At 32.4% G+C, this 19,637-nt stretch overlaps 1 protein-coding gene across 1 annotated transcript in view; it reads left to right on the forward strand.

Annotated features, from left to right (window-relative positions):
• LOC140446069 (venom acid phosphatase Acph-1-like) overlaps positions 1–19,637 on the forward strand; it is a 36,823-nt gene that overhangs the window by 1,860 nt on the left and 15,326 nt on the right. Inside the window, exons 2-4 of the mRNA XM_072538588.1 lie at positions 3,551–3,658; positions 5,658–5,897; positions 12,113–12,283. Of these exons, the coding sequence (XP_072394689.1) occupies positions 3,551–3,658; positions 5,658–5,897; positions 12,113–12,283 (519 nt within the window). The remainder of the gene's footprint in view (positions 1–3,550; positions 3,659–5,657; positions 5,898–12,112; positions 12,284–19,637) is intronic.

Genomic DNA, 19,637 nt, shown 5'->3' on the forward strand with positions numbered 1-19,637 from the left:
AGGAACGACTGGGTAAGATCCAAAACAAAAGTCGAGGACATAACAACAAAAATTGACAAACTTAAATGGAGCTTCGCGGGCCACACTGCTAGACAAAAAGACCAACGTTGGAATACTACAATACAATATTGGAGACCTTACGAAAGTAAACGACCAAGAGGAAGACCACAGATGAGATGGGTTAATGATATTAAAAGAATAGCCGGAACAAATTGGAAATATGTTGCTCAGGATAGAGACCTATGGAAGGAGTTGGGAGAGGTCTATGTCCAAACATGGACGACAGAAGGCGAAGAAGAAGAAGAAGAAGATGGAATAACCGGACTAAGTGGCGATTGGAAGTCGGAAAACGACGGAGAACGTTATAAACCGACAAGTAGTAGTAGTATTCAACAAAAAACATAATATAATTAAGGAATAGTTATTTCTATAATTAGGCATATTAGGCTATAATTAAGTGAAATATTTTTTTACTTGGAAATTTTTTTCACGAATTGTCAGCAAGAGCCGGCAACGAGTGTTAAATAAAAGACCAGTGACTAAAAATACTATAAGAATAAGTTAAGTAAATATTCTTTTTACCTATCTGATTTATCAAATCGCTCTATGGACTGCATCAACATCTAGAGAAATTTCAGGATGCACATTAATGGGTGCTAAACCAGTTAACCTTTCCGCAGAAGTTCTATTTCTAAGCCGAGTCTTTAGACGCTTAAGCGTAGAACGGTCTGTTGTTGGTGCACTGACTGGCATTGTATCTAATATTTGCAGAAATATTCTGATATTTGGATACATATGAATATCGCAGTTTTCTAATACTTCTAAAATATAATCAGGAAGTTTTCCATTATTTTGCACGACTCTTTTCCACTTTTGAATCCACAGTGAAAACTCTTGTTCTTCTGTGGAATATGCAGTAAGTAGTTGGTTCAATAATATCCTGGTGTCAACAATTTTTTTAATGCAACTTTATCTTCTGGTGTGTTATCAGTTCGGAAATATTCTTCGCAAGAGTTAGCAGATTGGTTTTGACGAGAGGTTTGACGAGAAACCGATCGAGAAACGAGAAAAATATAAATCAGTTTTCAGGAAGTAGAAATAGCAATAAATTTACTCAAAACTAGAAAGTCACCAAGACCAGACGGAATAACCAACGAGCTTCTAAAACACGGAGGAGAAAGTATAACCCTAGAGGTGACAAAACTTATACAAAAACTAATATTGCGCTGCAAGATACCAGACGCATGGAGAAACAGCATAAATATAATAGAAAAATAATCATTAATATTAAAACGATAATGATACGTCGTTAAAACTAATGAACAATTGGTAATACAAACAATAATATCATAACAAATAATAAGTGTGTTTTTTTTAAAAAAAGTAATTATTATACCTCAAGTAATAAACTTAATATTTATTTTTACATGGAGTGCTTTGGTGGGACTTAAAATGGCGGACTATCATTGCCTTCTTGCCTTTGTTAGTTGCAGCTGCATCTGACAAAACCTTGTTCTGATCCAACTAAATGTGTAGTAGCTGCAACTCTTAACGATATTTTAGAGCCTTGGTTTACATCTGCTACCTCTAAAAAAGTTTGATAAAAAATTTAAAATTCTGATCTAAAACAAATTAACTACATTAATACCCAAAAAACCTTTACCTTTGACCAAAAATTCTCTTTACCTTTGTCAACATCTGGAATGAGTATAGTCACATTATTTTTAATTTTGGCTAGTGGATAAGACAAATAAGTTGCTTACATTTTTTTTAGCCTTTTTCACAAGATTTTCTGCTGTACTTTTTCTAGCTTTCTATACTTTTCACATAAAGAAATTTTTTCTTGGTTACTAACTTCTTCAACCTTATCATCACTATCTTGCCTTACATTACAATTATTCTCTATTGCCTTTCTTAAGTCATATTCATCTTGGATTTTGTTTATAATTTCTTGCGACAAATAAAAATCTAAAGTCCTACTCTGGCCTCTATTCCAAATAATGCCTTATATGTCGATTGTTTTATCCCTAAATGATAGGCGCGGTATGAATTGGACGTATCTCAAGTCTTCTGACCATTTCGTTGAGACGTTGTCTTTTATTCAAGAGCTTATCATATTTTTAATATCTTGATTGGCACGTTTAACAGAGACATTGACTGTGCCTGGGCTTTCCGTATACAATTTTGATTTCTTGCCAGAGACTGGCAAACTTGCGTATAACATTATTGATAAATTCCTCACCGTTATCATATTAAAGAATGCATTTCTTTAGTTAGAAATATTTCATTCAAATGGCAAGCCATCTTTGTTGCTCTATTAGAATGTAAAGCGCATAGCAGAATGTTAAATGGTCTTGGTAAACCATAATAAATTTAAAATTTCCAGCTGGCCGTGTCTGATTATTGATCAGATCTATTTGGCACCTACTATTAATTTCCGAATAAAGAATGTGCCCAAAAAAGTACCCTATTTGTTTCTGGTATATGTGGGATTAAAAAATACATACAGCCCTTAATTTTTACCCTCATATTACTAATCCCTATTTTTCAATTGCCATATTAGTGTCACAGAGTTTAGTTGCGATACTCTTTCGAAACCGCTTGACCGATTTTATTGAAATTTTGTATGTATATTGGGTAGGTCTAAGAATTGGTTGTAATATATTTTTTATACCATTACGTGCTAAAGGTACCCCAAACATTTTTTTAAATTTTTGGGTATAATTTTTATTTTTATTTTGGTATGATATAGCACTAACCAATACACACAACTAGCAATTTTCACCCTTCTATCACCAACCCCTATTTTTAATAACCATATGACCCTAATAACAGAATTCATTTTCATACTCCTTCAAAACGGTTTGAGCGATTTTTATAAAATTTTATATGCATATTCGGTTAAATATACTACTCTGAATTTTCTTTTAGGAAAGTTGTGTTCGTTCAAATCAGTTGAGATAGTTTTAAATCAGGATGACGTAATCAATTATCCTACAGAGTTCTTGTAAGCGACCGGTTTTACCCTGTGTGGCTGGTTTTATACTATTAGTATGCGCGGGAACGGTATGCGATGATGTGGTATGAGTTGACGATGACTCCAAACGAGCAAAAGATTCCCGGCAACATGACGATCATTACTTCAGCGATTCCCCGCCCCAAACTACACCACTCAAGCCACGTCACCTCAGACCACGTCAGCGCATACCGTTTCCGCGCATACTGATAGTATAAAAGCAGCCGCACAGGGTAAGACTGGTCACTCGATGCAGGACTAGGCAGATTGAGACGTCAGTGCTGTTTAGCACTGTACGGTGGTCAGAACCGTATCTCTCTTGAAAATGGCTCCAAAATGGGTGCCGAAACATCGAGAATTAAATTCTCAACGTGGTTCTTCCCGAGAACTCAGTAATTTTTATACAAATATATATATATATATATATATATATATATATATATATATATATAGCTATTTATTTATTTTAATCAAGTAATAAATATGGTAAATAAATTAAAATCATAAATACTTTTTTCTATTTTTCATTTTTAGCTCTTTCGACATGGAAACAGATGTCCTGAAAAGACAAATTTATACAAATCTAGCCCATATTATAATGACTCCTATTTTAAGCCTTTCGGCTTTGCTCAACTAACTAATGTAAGTTATAGTTTTATATGAATTTCGAATTGGTTTACTAATTGTGTAATGCATTTCTAAACATAAGTTCTACTTAACTGAAAATCCCTATAATTGATGAGTTAAATAGTTGATTTATTCATAGCTTATTTGAGTTCATAATTAACATGGTATTTGCCAAAATCAACAATATTAGGGATTATATTACGGATTATAGTGTTTATTAGATTAGGTTATACAGTTGGGATTTGCACTATACAATATAAATAAATATACAATACAATATAATATAGGTACAATACGAGTATATCACAATTTTTACAAAATGACTTGGCCTTACAACACACTATACATTTTACTTCTTCTTCTAGTGTCGTCTCTACTAATAAAGGTTGGGTATAACCATTGCAAATTCGTCTCGATCTTCTGCTTTTCTTAAGAGCGCCTGAGTGTTTAACCCGGTCCAGTCGTGAATGTTTTTCAGCCAGGATATTTGTCTAATCTAGAACATAGGTGTTTGACTTGTTTGACCAATATAAAATCCTTGACAGTCTTTACATGGAATTTTGTATACTGTGAGTGTTTTTTTAACAGGGGCGTTTTACATTTAAGTTTAGCAAAATGTTTATAAGTTTGTAAGTTATAAACAGTTTGTAAGTTTGAAAATAAATATTTTCATTGTTTAGAAAGACCTTGTATGTATGGCAAGGTTAAATAGGTACATGGATTGGATTTATTATTTGCTGAATTTTTAGTTTTATTGTAATATCTATGAATTCTAGATTTAAAGATTTTGTGTATAAGATGGTGAGGATAATTGTTGTTTAACAGTGCTTTTTTTGCTCTGTTTATTGCCTGTTCTTTGTATTCTATATCTGAAAATTGTATCGCTCTATCAGCAAGACCAATTACTACCGAGAATGTCCCGAGATTTCTAAAAGGCACATAGGGCTTCCACGAAGTGTTTCCAGTAAACTTTATTTCCCGCCAGTGCCTTGATTTTAAGCCAGGGTTTTTCTAATCCTTATCCTTTGTCCAGTACCATCGAGTTAGAATCTATGGAGAAGCTATGAGCATATTAATGTGTGTATTAAAAACGGCGTAGGTAGGCGTGGCTAACGGTGATACCAATATGGCGGTGGGATCATGGCCGGACTCAATAATATTAAAACTACTATAAAAATATGACTAGTTATTCAGAAGATTTAATCATAATCTACAAAGTGCAATACATTTTTAATAAACTATGATTTATTTATCCCGCGATAAACACTAAAAACACGATATATTATACATAAAGATAAATTAATACAGTCAAATACTATTAATTTATTCTCTGAAGTACGGGCCATTACTTTGTTTACATATTTGTATACTAACCTGTAGAACGTTATTCCTGAAGATTTTTTATTAACATTGCTTCTGCCACTGCAACTACGTTGAGAACAAGAAAGCATTATTATGCACTATCACAATATATTATTACAGTTTCTATAAAAGTATTATAAAACTAAAAATATTCGAAAAACAACAAACGAAAAAAAACATATACGATCTGTCAAAAGTGTCAAAACAATATGGCCGAAGTGAGGTCGTTTTTAGTCACGTGATGCCCTCTCCATAAATTATAACTCGATGTCCAGTACATTCCTTTTCTACGTGTTTTTAGTTCTGTCCTTTTTCCGTTGGCGTTGGGGATTCCAGTTCAGCGCAGTTTTAAAAATGTCATCTGAGGGTATACGGAGTGTGGTCCAGGCATCTCCACTTTCTTCGCCTTATTTGCTATATGATATTTTCTTGGTTTTTCTTAGTAGCAGCTGTCTTTCGGTACAGATTTAAGTCCGGTAAAATACGTCTTTCCTGTTTATCATGCGTGTTTAGGTCTTTACAATATCTTCAACGTATATATTCTATTTAAATGTTTTAGTTTAATAGTAATAATTTCATAATAAATAATGCCTTTTAAGATTAAGTTTGTATAAGTCTAATCCTATACAATAATGTGTAACTTCTGTTTTAGGAAGGAAAATTAAAAGTTTATAATTTAGGAAAGGAAATTCGTCAACGTTATTCGGGGTTTTTGGACGAAGAGTACAGCATTGATTTAATCAGTGCACGAAGTAGTGATTTTAATAGAACTAAGGCCTCATTACAAGCAATGCTGGCAGGATTATTTCCACCTACCAAAGATCTAACTTGGTTACCTGGATTGAATTGGCAGCCTATACCATACGAATATGTTGGAAGAAATTCAGACCAGGTAATATTAATACTATGTTCTGCAGTATTATAGTGTATTTATAACTTTAAATTTATTAATAATTGTCGTACAAATGTCTTACCCGTGCAGGTATTTTATTTTAAAATTGTAAATGTGAATAAGTCACGTTTGGCCATAACTGATAGTCACGAACTATGGGTTAAACAATTATTGAACTAATTAATTATTAATGCTCTAATATAATTAATAATTATCAATACAAGTGTCTAAATGAATATTGTTTGTTATTTATTAGGATGAATGTGAGTATACCGTGCACAGAGTAGGAAAAAAGTTTCAAGTTAAACATTTTCTCAAAGCACTCTTTTGGTGACAGCTCTGGTTTGTTAATTCTTCCAGGTATAGACGTTTTTTGTCACAAGGAATTTTTTTATATATTTTTTGATTATTAACTTCAATAGTTTGTGTGTAATAGGTTAAAAATATTCTGATTTCCGGTTATTACGAGGCTCTAATCGAGTCGCTCTAATGATATTTTCTTCATTAACATTCTTATATTTTGCCACCATACTTGTCTTCCAATGTCACGATATGTTATTGAAAAGAGTGTATAACCGCCAAAGATGTTGTGAAGATACGTCTTTTCAAAAATTGAAGTTAACTCACTTGGCCACGGTGTTGTAGGCAACAGCCATGTTTGGGCTGAAAAGATATGATTGTGGATTTTTTTGCCCCATGTTTCTTAAAATTTTAATTTTTCTGTGTGTTTGTACAATATTTTTATGTACTTCATGCATTTATGTATGTGTGAGTGTACGGGTAATGTGTGTTTCATGTGTATCGTGTACAAATGAAGACGACGTGTATCAGGGTTTCTTAATCCGCTATTGTTGGTATATTCTTGTTGTTGACTTCTTCTTTTTACTGATACATTTTTCCATTGTACTCTGTGTTAATGGCCTCAGGAATGTTTACATATCTGTGATTTGTCGAAGTACCTGTTTTTGATGTATGTTTCATGCTCATTTATCCTGACATTTAGTGGTCTTGCGATTCATTCCAACATATAGATGCGGTTCTTTGATCTCACTTGTGTAATGTTAGATTTTGTTTTGGACCGGATAGATCTAAGTGTATTAGTTGTTTTAAATGTTATTGTGATGTACTTATTTCCCAACCTATTTTTATTTTTCTAATAAACACTTTACGAATGGTCTTGTTGTCATCCTTGAGTTCCTTCTTGTGAGTGTTTCTGGATTGCTGGTGGTGTTTTTGTTGATTTTTTTCTTTCATCTTGTAGAACTACCTGTTTATAAATGACAATGGGTAGTTGGTTTTAGTTAAAACCTACGTTTGCATGTTTTCTTTTCGAAATGCCTTTGCATTGGTGCAGGTGTTTTGGAATCTATGTGGCTTGATTATTTTTTTGACGTTTACCTTGTAATTTTAGTGGTAATTTAAATATCTGTTAGTATGAGTAGGTTTTTTGTAAACTTTGGTTGCATATCCTGTATCCCCTTGCATTGTTTTGTTTTTTGCGGTGAATAAGATTGATCCTCCTCTATGGAGTAGAAAGCTGGAGCCTTACAAAAGATGCCATAAAACGATTAGAGGTATTTGAAATGTGGTGCTACCGACGTATGTTGAGGGTCTCTGTATATATACACCACAAGTAATATATACACAAGTAATATAACTATTCTCTAGAGGCTAAGAAAAGACAAAGAAATTATTAACACCATAAAAAACAGAAAATTGGCTTACTTCGGCCACATCATGCGTAATGATAAATACCGACATCTACAGTTGATTCTACAAGGCACGATTGGTAGTAAGAGAGACCCTGGACGTAGACGTATATCCTGGCTGGTCAATCTTAGGAGGTGGACTTGTCTAACGTCAACTGATAAAAGAAAAAAAAACACACAACAAAAGGAAATAATTCAAAACAAGCTGAATATGTTATAAGAGAAATAAAAATCTAAGGTATAATTGTAAAATTAGATATATAGGAAATATTTCTTTGTAAAATTAGAGCAGGACTATGATTGTATAGCAAACGAGGAAACGAGGAAACGAGAAAGCAAGGAGCACTCCTTTAGAGCTTCCGAATAAAAAATACAAAATAATCCCATAAAGGTAAGATGGCGAATGGACAGAGACTCCGAAGCCAATAATGCACAAACACACACACACAACGTCAACTGATCTACTTCGAGCTGCTGTGAATAGAATAAGATAGGTTAATATGGTCGCCAACATCTCTAGAGGATAGGCACATTTAGAAGAAGAAGAAGATGATTCTTCTTTATTGTTGATGTATATCAAAAATTTATTCAATGATCGATAAGGTCAAATAGAGAGCACATTATTTACAATCTCCACTATACTGTGGATTTTTTGTCTTCTTTGTGTACAATTTTTTATTCGAAATACTCCATGATTATATCCGCTAATAATGAAGATAAGGATTCCATGGTTTATCCAAATTTTCGCTTATAGAAATCATTATTTGTCTGAAGGTTATTATACAATATTTGAGGTCATTATACAATATTAACAGCACTTTAATGAAGAAGACGTCATAACGTTAATTAAAAGACTTCGACTTTCATAGACTGGACACATAATGCAAGACAACACGATTGTGTTGTCCGACAAAAACCGAGCAGAATGAAGGCAAATCTTGAACAGGCTAGGATCCTCAAAGGATTGTTGATCCAAAGGTGATAATAATGATGGAATTTTAGGAAACTCTGTTATAGAAGCTAAAAAAACTCTGTATAAAGAAAATAAAATGTCCATTAAAATGGGAACAAGAATCATAACAGACTTCACCACAACAAAAGGGCTCCTGCAGGGTTGTTCCACATCTCCAACCCTATTCAAAATATACTTAGAGAAAGCCTTAATGGAAAAGAAAATGCGAAGACATGGGAGTACCGGTACCGAACGAATACCTATATACGTTAAGCTTTGCAGACGATCCAGTAGTGATTACACAAGAGCAAGACGACCTCAGCTACATGATGAAGAAACTACAAGAAGAATATATCAAGGCTGGCCTAGATATTAACCTCGCGAAAACAGAGTACCTATCTACAAGTGAAGAAGACATAGAAGATCTATAGATTGATGACAACGTAACAATCAAAGGAAAGGATAAATTCAAATACTTGGGGTTTATAATCACGAAAAAGGCAACGACAGAGGAAGAAATTACTTAAAGATTAGGACAAACAAGAACAGCAATCCGACAACTTAACTTAGTATGGTGGGATAGACACCTAAATATGAAGACAAAAACACAGATTTATAAAACATTAGTGCGAAGTATTATGACATATTTGGCTGAAAACTGGATCATAAACAAGAAAAACAGCAGTAAGATAGTAGCAACAGAGATGGAATGCCTGCGAAGATGCTGCAGAGTAACAAGAATGGATAGGAGAAGTAATGACGAAATAAAGCAAAGAACATCAATAGAAACAAACATACTAACATATATAGAACAAAAAAGACTAAAGTGGTATGGACATGTAAGAAGAACTAGCGACAGCAGATGGATAAAGAGAATAACTGAATGGAGCCCCATAGGAAGGAGGAAAATAAGACGACCCCGAAAATCCTGGAGGAACGAAGTAGACGACGCCATGAGTAAGAGAAGCCTAAACGATGGAGAATGGGACAACAGAGAGAGATGGAAACGGTTGAGCGAGGGAAGGCAGTGAATACTGTAGAATCCCTGAATATATATATATATATATATATATATATATATATATATATATATATATATATATATATATATATCTGTTATCGAACCAGTATTCATTGAAGAGAATTTGACAGGTGAAAAATATTTGGAAGTTTTAAATAACGTTATCAAGCCTTTGTTGATAGTGTAGAAAAGGGAATTTTTTTATTGATAAAAATAACTTATATTTTTATCAAGACAGGGTTCCATCATATTTTGACCTCCGTGTGAAAGATTGGCCAGACGAAAATTATACCGGCAAGTTGGTCAAAGGTGTGGTATAGAGCGGCCACCTAGAATTCCAGTAATAACAACGCGCGACTTTTTTTGGGATATTTAAAATCTAAGATCCACAAAAAAACCATTAGAGAGTTTTTGTAACTGCCTAACGTAATATATCTTCCTATCCGTAAAGCACTAACATGTCATAGAATTAGTGATAAACTAAACAGTTCTTTCTCTCTTATTAGTAATAAACTAATAATATCTTTATTATTTCTTCTGTTGGATCCATTCCCGGTTTCAAAAGCTAGTTTCGAACTCCCGACTCGCTCTCCACCAATCATCTAGCTGCCGTTCGCAGTGTCTCCATTGGTGACCTTCCTAGCACCTTTCAAACAAGGTTTTCGAGGTTACAAACTTTTCTTTATTTATCTCTACTCCTTTTAGCGCCATCTTCTTGCTTTGTCAAATATTTTAGAAAGTTTTTAACACACTATATCATCTTCATAAAAATGTGTCATATAAACCACTGAAGCATGTGAGGGTTCCCAATTTTTTTCAGGAATACTTTTTAGCCAGTTTTGCGTTATTTCACTATCTCGAGAAAATTTGAAAACATTGTAGAAAGAATAATAATTGCTGGAACAATTCAGAACCAAATATTTATCAGGCATGTAAAGTAAAATTCCACTATTTGGAAGAGTGATTTCATTGTTTAAACGCCGAATATCCTTAAATTTAAATGTACACAGCGGCCCTCGAAAATTAGCTGTTTAATATGCGTTTTCTGATAAAAATGTATAATTAGTACATTTATTTCTGCTTCCTTATAATAGCAGACTTGACCACGAGCTGCCGTACAATGTAGCCAATCCTTGTTCACAAGTAGCAGTTATGGTCATACAAACCTAAATTCGTCGACGCAGCGATTATTACCGTCTAAAAATATAAAAAAATGAGTTTATTCAATAGTAAAAATTGACCATAAAATTTTATTCACAAAAAGTTTATAAAATAAAAATCGATATTTTACATTTCATTCCCATTCCGTTTCAAAGACTTGGCAACTTAAGAATTTGTAAATCATCGTAATGGAACCACCACCGCACCTGCCGAAGTAAGAAACGTTCATTTACATAGACGGTGCTGGCTGGAGTGCTTGTGTTGCATTTTGTAATTATATTTTGTGCAGTAGAAGTTTGTAGTGATAATCCGAGTTTGTCGTTTTATAGTTAATCTTTAGTTATATTCTGTAAATATTAAAATACAATGGACGAACAACCGAGATGTTCTAAGACAGCAAAATTCTGATGTTAATTAAAAAAATGAAAAGCCGTAAAAGAAACGGAAAATATCAACGTCAGAAGAGAAGGTAGTGATACGATATGATAAGTGAGTGTACGCCATTGGATATTTATTCGTCTTTCCCCACTTCTCCGCTTTCAAACGATGAAATCACTCTTCCAAATAGTGGAATTATAGTAGAGAAGAAAAGTTTTTTAACTTTAAAAAATTAATGCATCATTTTGTTAGTTCAAGATAGATTAACATAATATATCAAAAACAAAAATCGAAACATAATGTAGTAGTTTTATTTAATATACATATATGTAGTATAATACTATATAGGTATTTGCCTTAATCAACAAACTAGTAAACTTGGACCTTATGTTACACAAAAAATAAGTAAAAATAGCAAAATAAACCTATACAATGTATATGTAAACAAACACTAAACAGGATTTATAGGCCTTCTATTCACTGTTTCCAAATTTCAAGTTCTGGTCTCTTAAAGACAGTCATGGTAATACTTATCTTGATACGGGAGTTCAACCACTAATGCCCATGCTTATATGTTAAAAAGATCCGTTACGTATACGTATATGGTTGCACAAAAACTCACTATTATCTCTTGAGTATTAAACGTAGCGCATTATTCAAGTTTGCAGAGATATAAAAAAGAAACATTTCGAAAAGTGTGACACGAATTTGAAAATTAACTTTATTATGACCTGAATGGTGATGGACATGATTAAATAACAGTTATTTATTGTTAACATTGGTCTTTTTACATTATTTTAAAATTTGTATAGTATTATTTAAAGAGTCTTTCTGTCATAACATGTTATGATAGGGAGACACATAACTCTTTGTGTGATAGCATTTGATATAATTCCATAAAAACATATTTCTTTCCATTCTTTACAATTATTACTGTTTAATATATCAATATTTTTAGTTTTGTGTATCTAATATTATTTCTTTATTATTTCAGGAATTGTTCTGTTTTGGATGTCAAAACTGGGAGCCGACATTCGATGATTTCTTAGCTTCAAAAGATTTACGCAAATATGACGAGCTACTCGCAACTCTCACTAATAAAACAGGAGAAACCTATGACACTCTTTTAAAAGCATATTTTCTGTATTTTGGATTTCAAATTTTGGTAAGACAAATATATAGGTTTGAACATACACTGTGTGTCAGCCAAATGGAATAAATTAGCTAATAAATAAATGAGGAAGTATTCGAAAAAACGGTCGAACACGTCGATTAATATTTATAGTTGCGCATTTTTTTCCATAAAAACTTTTTATACTGGGTGTATCAGATAACGGTGGCCAATACCAACTTGCTTATTTTAAATAGAACACCCTGTATGTTAATTAATTTTTAGATTTCTCAGATCATTTTAGACATTTTTTGAATAAAATGTCCTATGACTGTCCTTTGTCTTTGTCTATGTCCTTTGACTGTTTCGGAAATATTAAGTAAAATGCAAAAATTCACATTTAGAAAAGAAAATTATTTATTTGTCGAAAGTCGCTACCACTGTCTTAATACTTCTTGCCACTTTAGGTTTTGGTAATGATAAACTAAGCAAAAACTATGTATTTAAGCATTCCTTTTTATTGATATGTTAAAAATAAAAAATTATTTACTTTGGTTTGAAACGCCAATGTTTTATTGTTCCATGATAGAAGTAGTTGTCAGTGCTATAGTCGTGTAAATTTCATTAACGCAAGCCAGAAAAATGGTTCATTTAACAGAAATGCACAAAATTACAATTATGCAGATGATTGGCTATGGAGATAAGACACGGACGCAAATGGAAGTACCTCGTTTATTTCACGAAGCATTTGCTGATTTGTCGCCCATATCTCAAGGGACAATTAGTAAAATAGAGAAGCAATTCCACGAGCTGGGCCATGTTAGGAAGGTAAAAAAAGAAGCTGCCAATGCAATAAGTAAGGTATACCAAATTGGCTGTTATGCCTGAGTTTGAGGAACACCCACATACTGTTCACACATCTGTTCGAAAAGCAGCCCCAGTACCCGATATTAGCTACTCATCGGTTATTCGAATATTACAAGAAAACAAAATGCATCCTTATAAAATTATACACACTCAGGCTCATGGAAGATGATTTTGACAGGAGAACGTATTTTGTGAACAAATGATGGCAATGTTAGACAGCAATGTGATCTAATTAGAACAAGTTTTGTTTTCTGATGAGTGCACCTTTACTCTTCACGGCCATGCTAATCGGCAAAATTGCCGCTATTGGTCCAGGGAAAATCCTCACTGGATGAGAGAGGGCAATACTCAATACCCTGAGAAGGTTAACGTGTGGGCAGGAATTATTGAAGATCAAATCATAGGTCCCTTTTTAATAGATAGCAATTTGAATGGCGATAATTATTCCTGATCTAGGAAACCCACAAGTTCCAGCGAATATGATATGGTTTCAATTAGATGGAGCACCACCCCACTACTAAATCCATGTCCGGCAGTACCTCAACCAAATATTTCCAAATCGATAGATAGGGAGCGAGGAGTGATGGAATGGCCACCACAATCCTCCGATTTGACACCATTAGACTTTTTCTTATGGGGATATGTGAAAAGTATTGTATATAAAACTAAACCCACTGACTTAGCTGACTTACGAAGACGAATAACGCATGCGATTAGATACATGATTTCCTTTTCTAAATGTGAATTTTTGCATTTTACTGAATATTTCCGAAACAGTCAAAGATAGGTATAGGACATTGTATTCAAAAAATGTCTAAAATGGTCTGAGCAATCTAAAAATTAATTGATATACAGGGTGTTCTATTTAAAATAAGCAAGTTGGTATTGGCCAGCGTTATCTGATACACCCCGTATAAAAAGTTTTTATGAAAAAAAAAACGAAACTATAAATACTAATCGACGTGTTCGACCGTTTTTTTGAATACTCCCTCATTTATTTATTAGCTAATTTATTCCATTTGGCTGACACACAGTGTATATTGTCTAAATATCATCATTCTGGATTTACTGTACGCGGGTCTTAGCCTCCTCAAGAAATTTTCTCCAGTCGTCTCTAGCCATCGACTTCCTACGAATAGCACGAATTCCCATATTTCTCATGTCTTTATCGATGTTATCAAGAAACCTTGTTCTGGACCCTCCTCTTCTTCTCTGACCAATGGGTCTATCAAGAAGCGTTTTTTAGCTGGGTTATTTTGTTCGATCCGTATTACATGCCCTATCCACCTTAAACGTTCTACCTTAATATGTTTTATGATATCTGGTTCCTGGTATATTCTATAAAGTTCGAAGTTATATCGTTTTCTCCATATTCCATTATCATTCACCACCAACCTTTATGGGTTAATAGTTTCTAACAATTTAGAAGTTTATAAGTTGCTATATCAATACATAAGCAGTTTAAAAATAAGAATATGAAACAATAGTTTATAAAGACCAATGTATACCAAAACTTGTACATAAATGAAAAAAAAAAAAGACAAAACAAAATATAAAAAAGCATATTAACAAAAAAAAATAATAATAATAAACAATATTAATAAAAAAAAAAGATACACAAAAAATATTGAAAATAAAAAATAGATAAATAAAAAAAAAATAAATAAAATAAAAAAAAATAAATAAATAAATAAAAAAAAAAAAAAATAAAATAAAAAAAAAATAAATAAATAAAAAAACCACTGCTTGCGTATCTGGATAATACTGGAAAAACATAACCACTGGGCACTTGATGCATGGAATCGAGACTGGATACCTACTACTAGAAAATTGTATACAACATTGTATAAAATTGTAATAAAAAAAAAATATATATATATATATATATATATATATATATATATATATATATATATATATATATATCGACACCTCCTACGTAAAGTATCGTAACCAACAAATTTCAGTTTTTCACTTTTTTTCATTTTCATACTTCTATACATGTAAACTAACGCCTGCGATAATTAAAATTTCAATATTTCTATTAGAAGGCCTCCAGAATTAGAATGTAAAATGTCGTATGTTTACTTTCGTCCAAGTATACAATCGTATGTTCTACTACCGATATTATACGGTGGTGGTGTGGGAGGGGCACTCGGTCATGGCAGACACCAGTGTTCTTGAATAACAATACTATCAGTAACGACAGAGTAGTTGGTGAAGAGACAAGCTCCTCGCGTGGCAAATTAATTCTTGTTATTTCTACATTACTTCGTAAGTTAAATAATAGTAATAGAATTTAATACAAAACATGTCGTCTCGAGGACATAGAATTATTAATCTCGTAACAAAAGAAAACCAAAGTGATACAATACGCAAAAAAGAGACTGTTGAAAATTCAAATTATGGAGGCAATATTTTAGTTAAAACAACGCCTTTGATTGAAGAAACTGAAAGAAATGAAGGTATGTATTATTGTGTATTGATATTTTGTAGTAAAATTATTATTTAAATATAAACGTAATAATTTTTATATTTACCGACGAAAAATATCGTAAGTTATATTTACTATACTTTACGTTGTTTGCACTATAAAAAAAACATCTTAAGTTATATTTACTATACTTTACGTTGTCTGCACTATAAAAAAAATATCGTAAGTGTTAAATAAGATATTTTACACCGGAAAATAATTAAAAATTATGTCGTATGTATATGATACGATATTTTACGTTGGCGTCTCATATTGTTTTTTTATCGTATCTACTACTTACCATAGATTACTTCGTTTGGTTATTTAAGTTACAATAATATACGTGCCAAAAAATCTTTAAATTTAACTTATTTCATTTTCTTTTTTCAGAATCACCTCTGCCATCGGATGTAGACATGAGTGCAATAGAACAAATTATGGATTTTTTGTCAGATACAGATGATGAAGATTACAATAACGTTCCTCCTTCCCCGTTTTCTGGTAAATATTTATAAATAAAAAATAATAATCATATTATTTATAGGTACACAATAGTTTTTAACAATGAATTATTTTTAGAATCAACTGAGAACCGGTCAGAGGAAGATAACACACCCATTCCATCCCCAGAGTGCGCTGAAAGCCATTTAGACTACAATTGTGATAACAACTTTTGTCCTTGGTATGAAAATACCGACCTACTATCAACACCCCAAGCTAACACCCCGATGTCTTCATTGTCCGAGTCAACTCCGAAATGTTCTAGGAAACGCAAAAAGGTTTCTCGAAAGGATGTAGGTAACATTAGACATCGACATGTTGCATCTTGGATTGATAATACAAGAGAAAGACTAAAAAATACAGGTAAATCATATAAAAGTCGTGATGGTACAACCAGATTAGCGAAATCATTAAAACCCATGTGTCCAGAAAATTGTAGACAAAAATATACTTCAAAAATTAGTACCGATGAAAGGATTTCAATTTTCAATAAATTTTGGGATTTAGGTAACAGGGAAAAGCAATGGGGTTTTGTAGCTTATTTAGTGGTAAAACAAAAAAAACGAAGGGTTTTTACTGATACAGTCTCAAGGCGCAATTTTACTCTCATTTATAGACTAAAAGTGAAGAGAGATAATAAGAACGAATTTATATCTGTTTGTAAAAAGACGTTTTTAAATACTTTCTCTATAAGCGAGCAGTTTGTCTACACTGCTTTGGAAAAAGTAGACGTTACTAGCGGTTTGATACAAATAGACCAGCGAGGACGCCATCATAATCATCGTAAGGTGATAACCGAAGACGTTGTCAAAAGTGTTTGTGATCACATTAAGACCATTCAACCCGTAGAATCTCATTACACACGAAGTAGAAGTGATAATCTTTATTTGGATAGCGATTTGAATTTTCATCGCTTATTTGATTTATACAAGGAATGGTTTGACAAACAAGTATACTCTTCTATAGCTAATACTGAAAGGCAATATCGTGATATTGTTAACGAACATTTTAAATTGAGTTTTTACATTCCCAAAAAGGACCAATGTGATAAATGTCACATTTATAAAAATAAATCTAAACCAACATTGCTTGAAACACAAATTTATGAATCACATGTGCTTAGTAAAAATCTCGCACGTGAAAGAAAGTGCTGTGATAAAAACGACGCTAAAACCTCTAAGGGAACAATATTAACAGCTACATTCGATTTTCAGAAAATACTTAATGCTCCACACGGCAATTTGAGTATTCTTTATAATAAACGTAAACTATGAATATTTAACTTCACTGTTTTCAATGTCGGGGATAAAGAAGGTACTTGCTTCATGTGGCATGAAGGGCAGGGCAAAAGGGGCGCTAATGAAGTTTCTAGCTGTTTAATGAAGTTTATTTCAAAACATAAGGACTTAGGCACAAATGAATTTAGATTTTGGTCGGATAATTGTGTGGGCCAAAACCGCAATCGCATAGTTTATGCCATGTATTTGTATGCCGCATCGACTTTAAAAGTTACTATTCGTCACTGCTTTTTAGAAGTTGGACACACTCAGAATGAGGGCGATAGTGTCCACGCTTTGATAGAAAGATCCGCCAAAAACAAACTGATTTATACTCCACATGAGTGGTACTGTTTGGTACGTTGGGCCAAACAAGATGGTAAACCTTATTTAGTGGAAGAAATGCAACACACTGATTTCTCCAATTTCAAATTGTTGTTGAATGGAAATTGGATGAAAAGCAACAGTGGAGATAAAGTACAATAGAACAACATAAAAGAAGTTTTTGTGAAACCTGAAGATCCCAATAAATTATATTATAAGTATGATATGGCTAGCAATGATTACTATGTTCTTTCGGTAACAAAAAGTACGAGGCGACAATGTACAACAAATTCTTCTACATCAGTTGAACCCTTGTACCAAAGTACCCTTCCTATTGCTAAGGCCAAAAAAGATGATTTGATGAATATGTGTAATTCTCAAATTATCCCTAGCAGCTATCGCGGATTTTTTGCAGATCTCCCATCCGTGAATGTAAGCGATAATGATCACAATTCTGAATTTGATGAATGATTTTATTAAATTTATTTTTAACTATTTTAATTTTAAAGGGCTATTACTTAATAAGTATTATTTTTTGTGCCATTCAAAGTAAGTCTGTTAATTTTATGTTATCCATAAATAATAATAAGTGTTGATAATTTGTTACTAATAACTTTCAAAAATTATGAATAGTTACTGACTGCACAATTTCTCTTAAATGTTTAAAGTTATTAGAAAGTTATTATAGTTTATATTGTATTTTTATTTTTGTGTTACTAGAAGTTTGTGTGTTTTATTAAAATTTAAGTTATGTTGATGTATGGCAAATAACGGTTATTCTATCAATAAAATATGGTAGTGTGATTCTATCAATAATAATTTCATACTTTTTTATTGCCTACTTTCCTAAAAATATCCCAGAATATTTTTATTAAAATGAGGTTAATAAACTTACGACATGATTATTTAAAATTTTAACGAAGCAGAATATATCATCTACTACTTACAACAATTATTTACCATTTTTTACAAAGAAGAATGTAGTATCTATAACATACGATAAATAGTTTCATGTAGTGACCAACGTAATTCATAGTAAGTGTGACATACTATAATTTACTTTTTATGTTGGTCAACGTAAAATATCGTAAGTGACTTTTCTCGAAAACAAGAAATAATGGTAATAAAAATACTACATAGGATTATTACCCACCTATTTCGTAATTAATATGCGAATTTTCAAATATATTGATTGTCTCCTCACTGAAAAATCATCAATAAACAATTAGCGAACCTTTAAACAGCTATTCTGTAAAGTTGACCAAATACACTTACGATACTCTACGTAGGAGGTGTCGATATATATATATATATATATATATATATATATATATATATATATATATATATATATATATATATATATATATATAGATATGAGTTTTGTAAGTTCACCAATTGTATAATGTAGAATTTTGCCGTAGTTATATTGTTTTTAAAATATTAATAATGTAAATTTTAAATATTAATAGATTTTATTTTAACCATTTTCAAGAATTAAAGTCAAACGTGATTAGGCGAATGAAACCATAGGTTTCGCAATCAATATCCCAACCACACACACATTATCATTCACCGCTCCATAGATTCGCCTTAGTACTTTTCTTTCGAAAGATCGAAACATCGACTAAATTCGCCAAGGACTAAATAAGCTTGTCTGAAATATGACAAAAATGAAAAATTATATGGTCTCCTCCAAACTCTGTCTTCAAGCCGGTCCCGCACTATAGGTTCTTACGTCTAAGCGTCCGCTGCCACTTCATCCTCCCACCTTTTTCGTGGCCTTCCTTTTGGTCTTGCGCCCTGCATTTTATTATCTAGTGCTCTTTTTGGCAATCTTTTAGTCTCCATTCCCAATACACGACCAACCCATCGAAGTCTCTGAAGTTCGGTGCCTCTCACAATCTGAACAGTTGGTCAAGTTCGTGGTTGTCCCTGGATCTCCATAGTCCGTTTAAAAACAAAA

Source organism: Diabrotica undecimpunctata, chromosome 7 (assembly GCF_040954645.1).
Source record: "Diabrotica undecimpunctata isolate CICGRU chromosome 7, icDiaUnde3, whole genome shotgun sequence".
Lineage (NCBI taxonomy): Eukaryota > Metazoa > Arthropoda > Insecta > Coleoptera > Chrysomelidae > Diabrotica > Diabrotica undecimpunctata.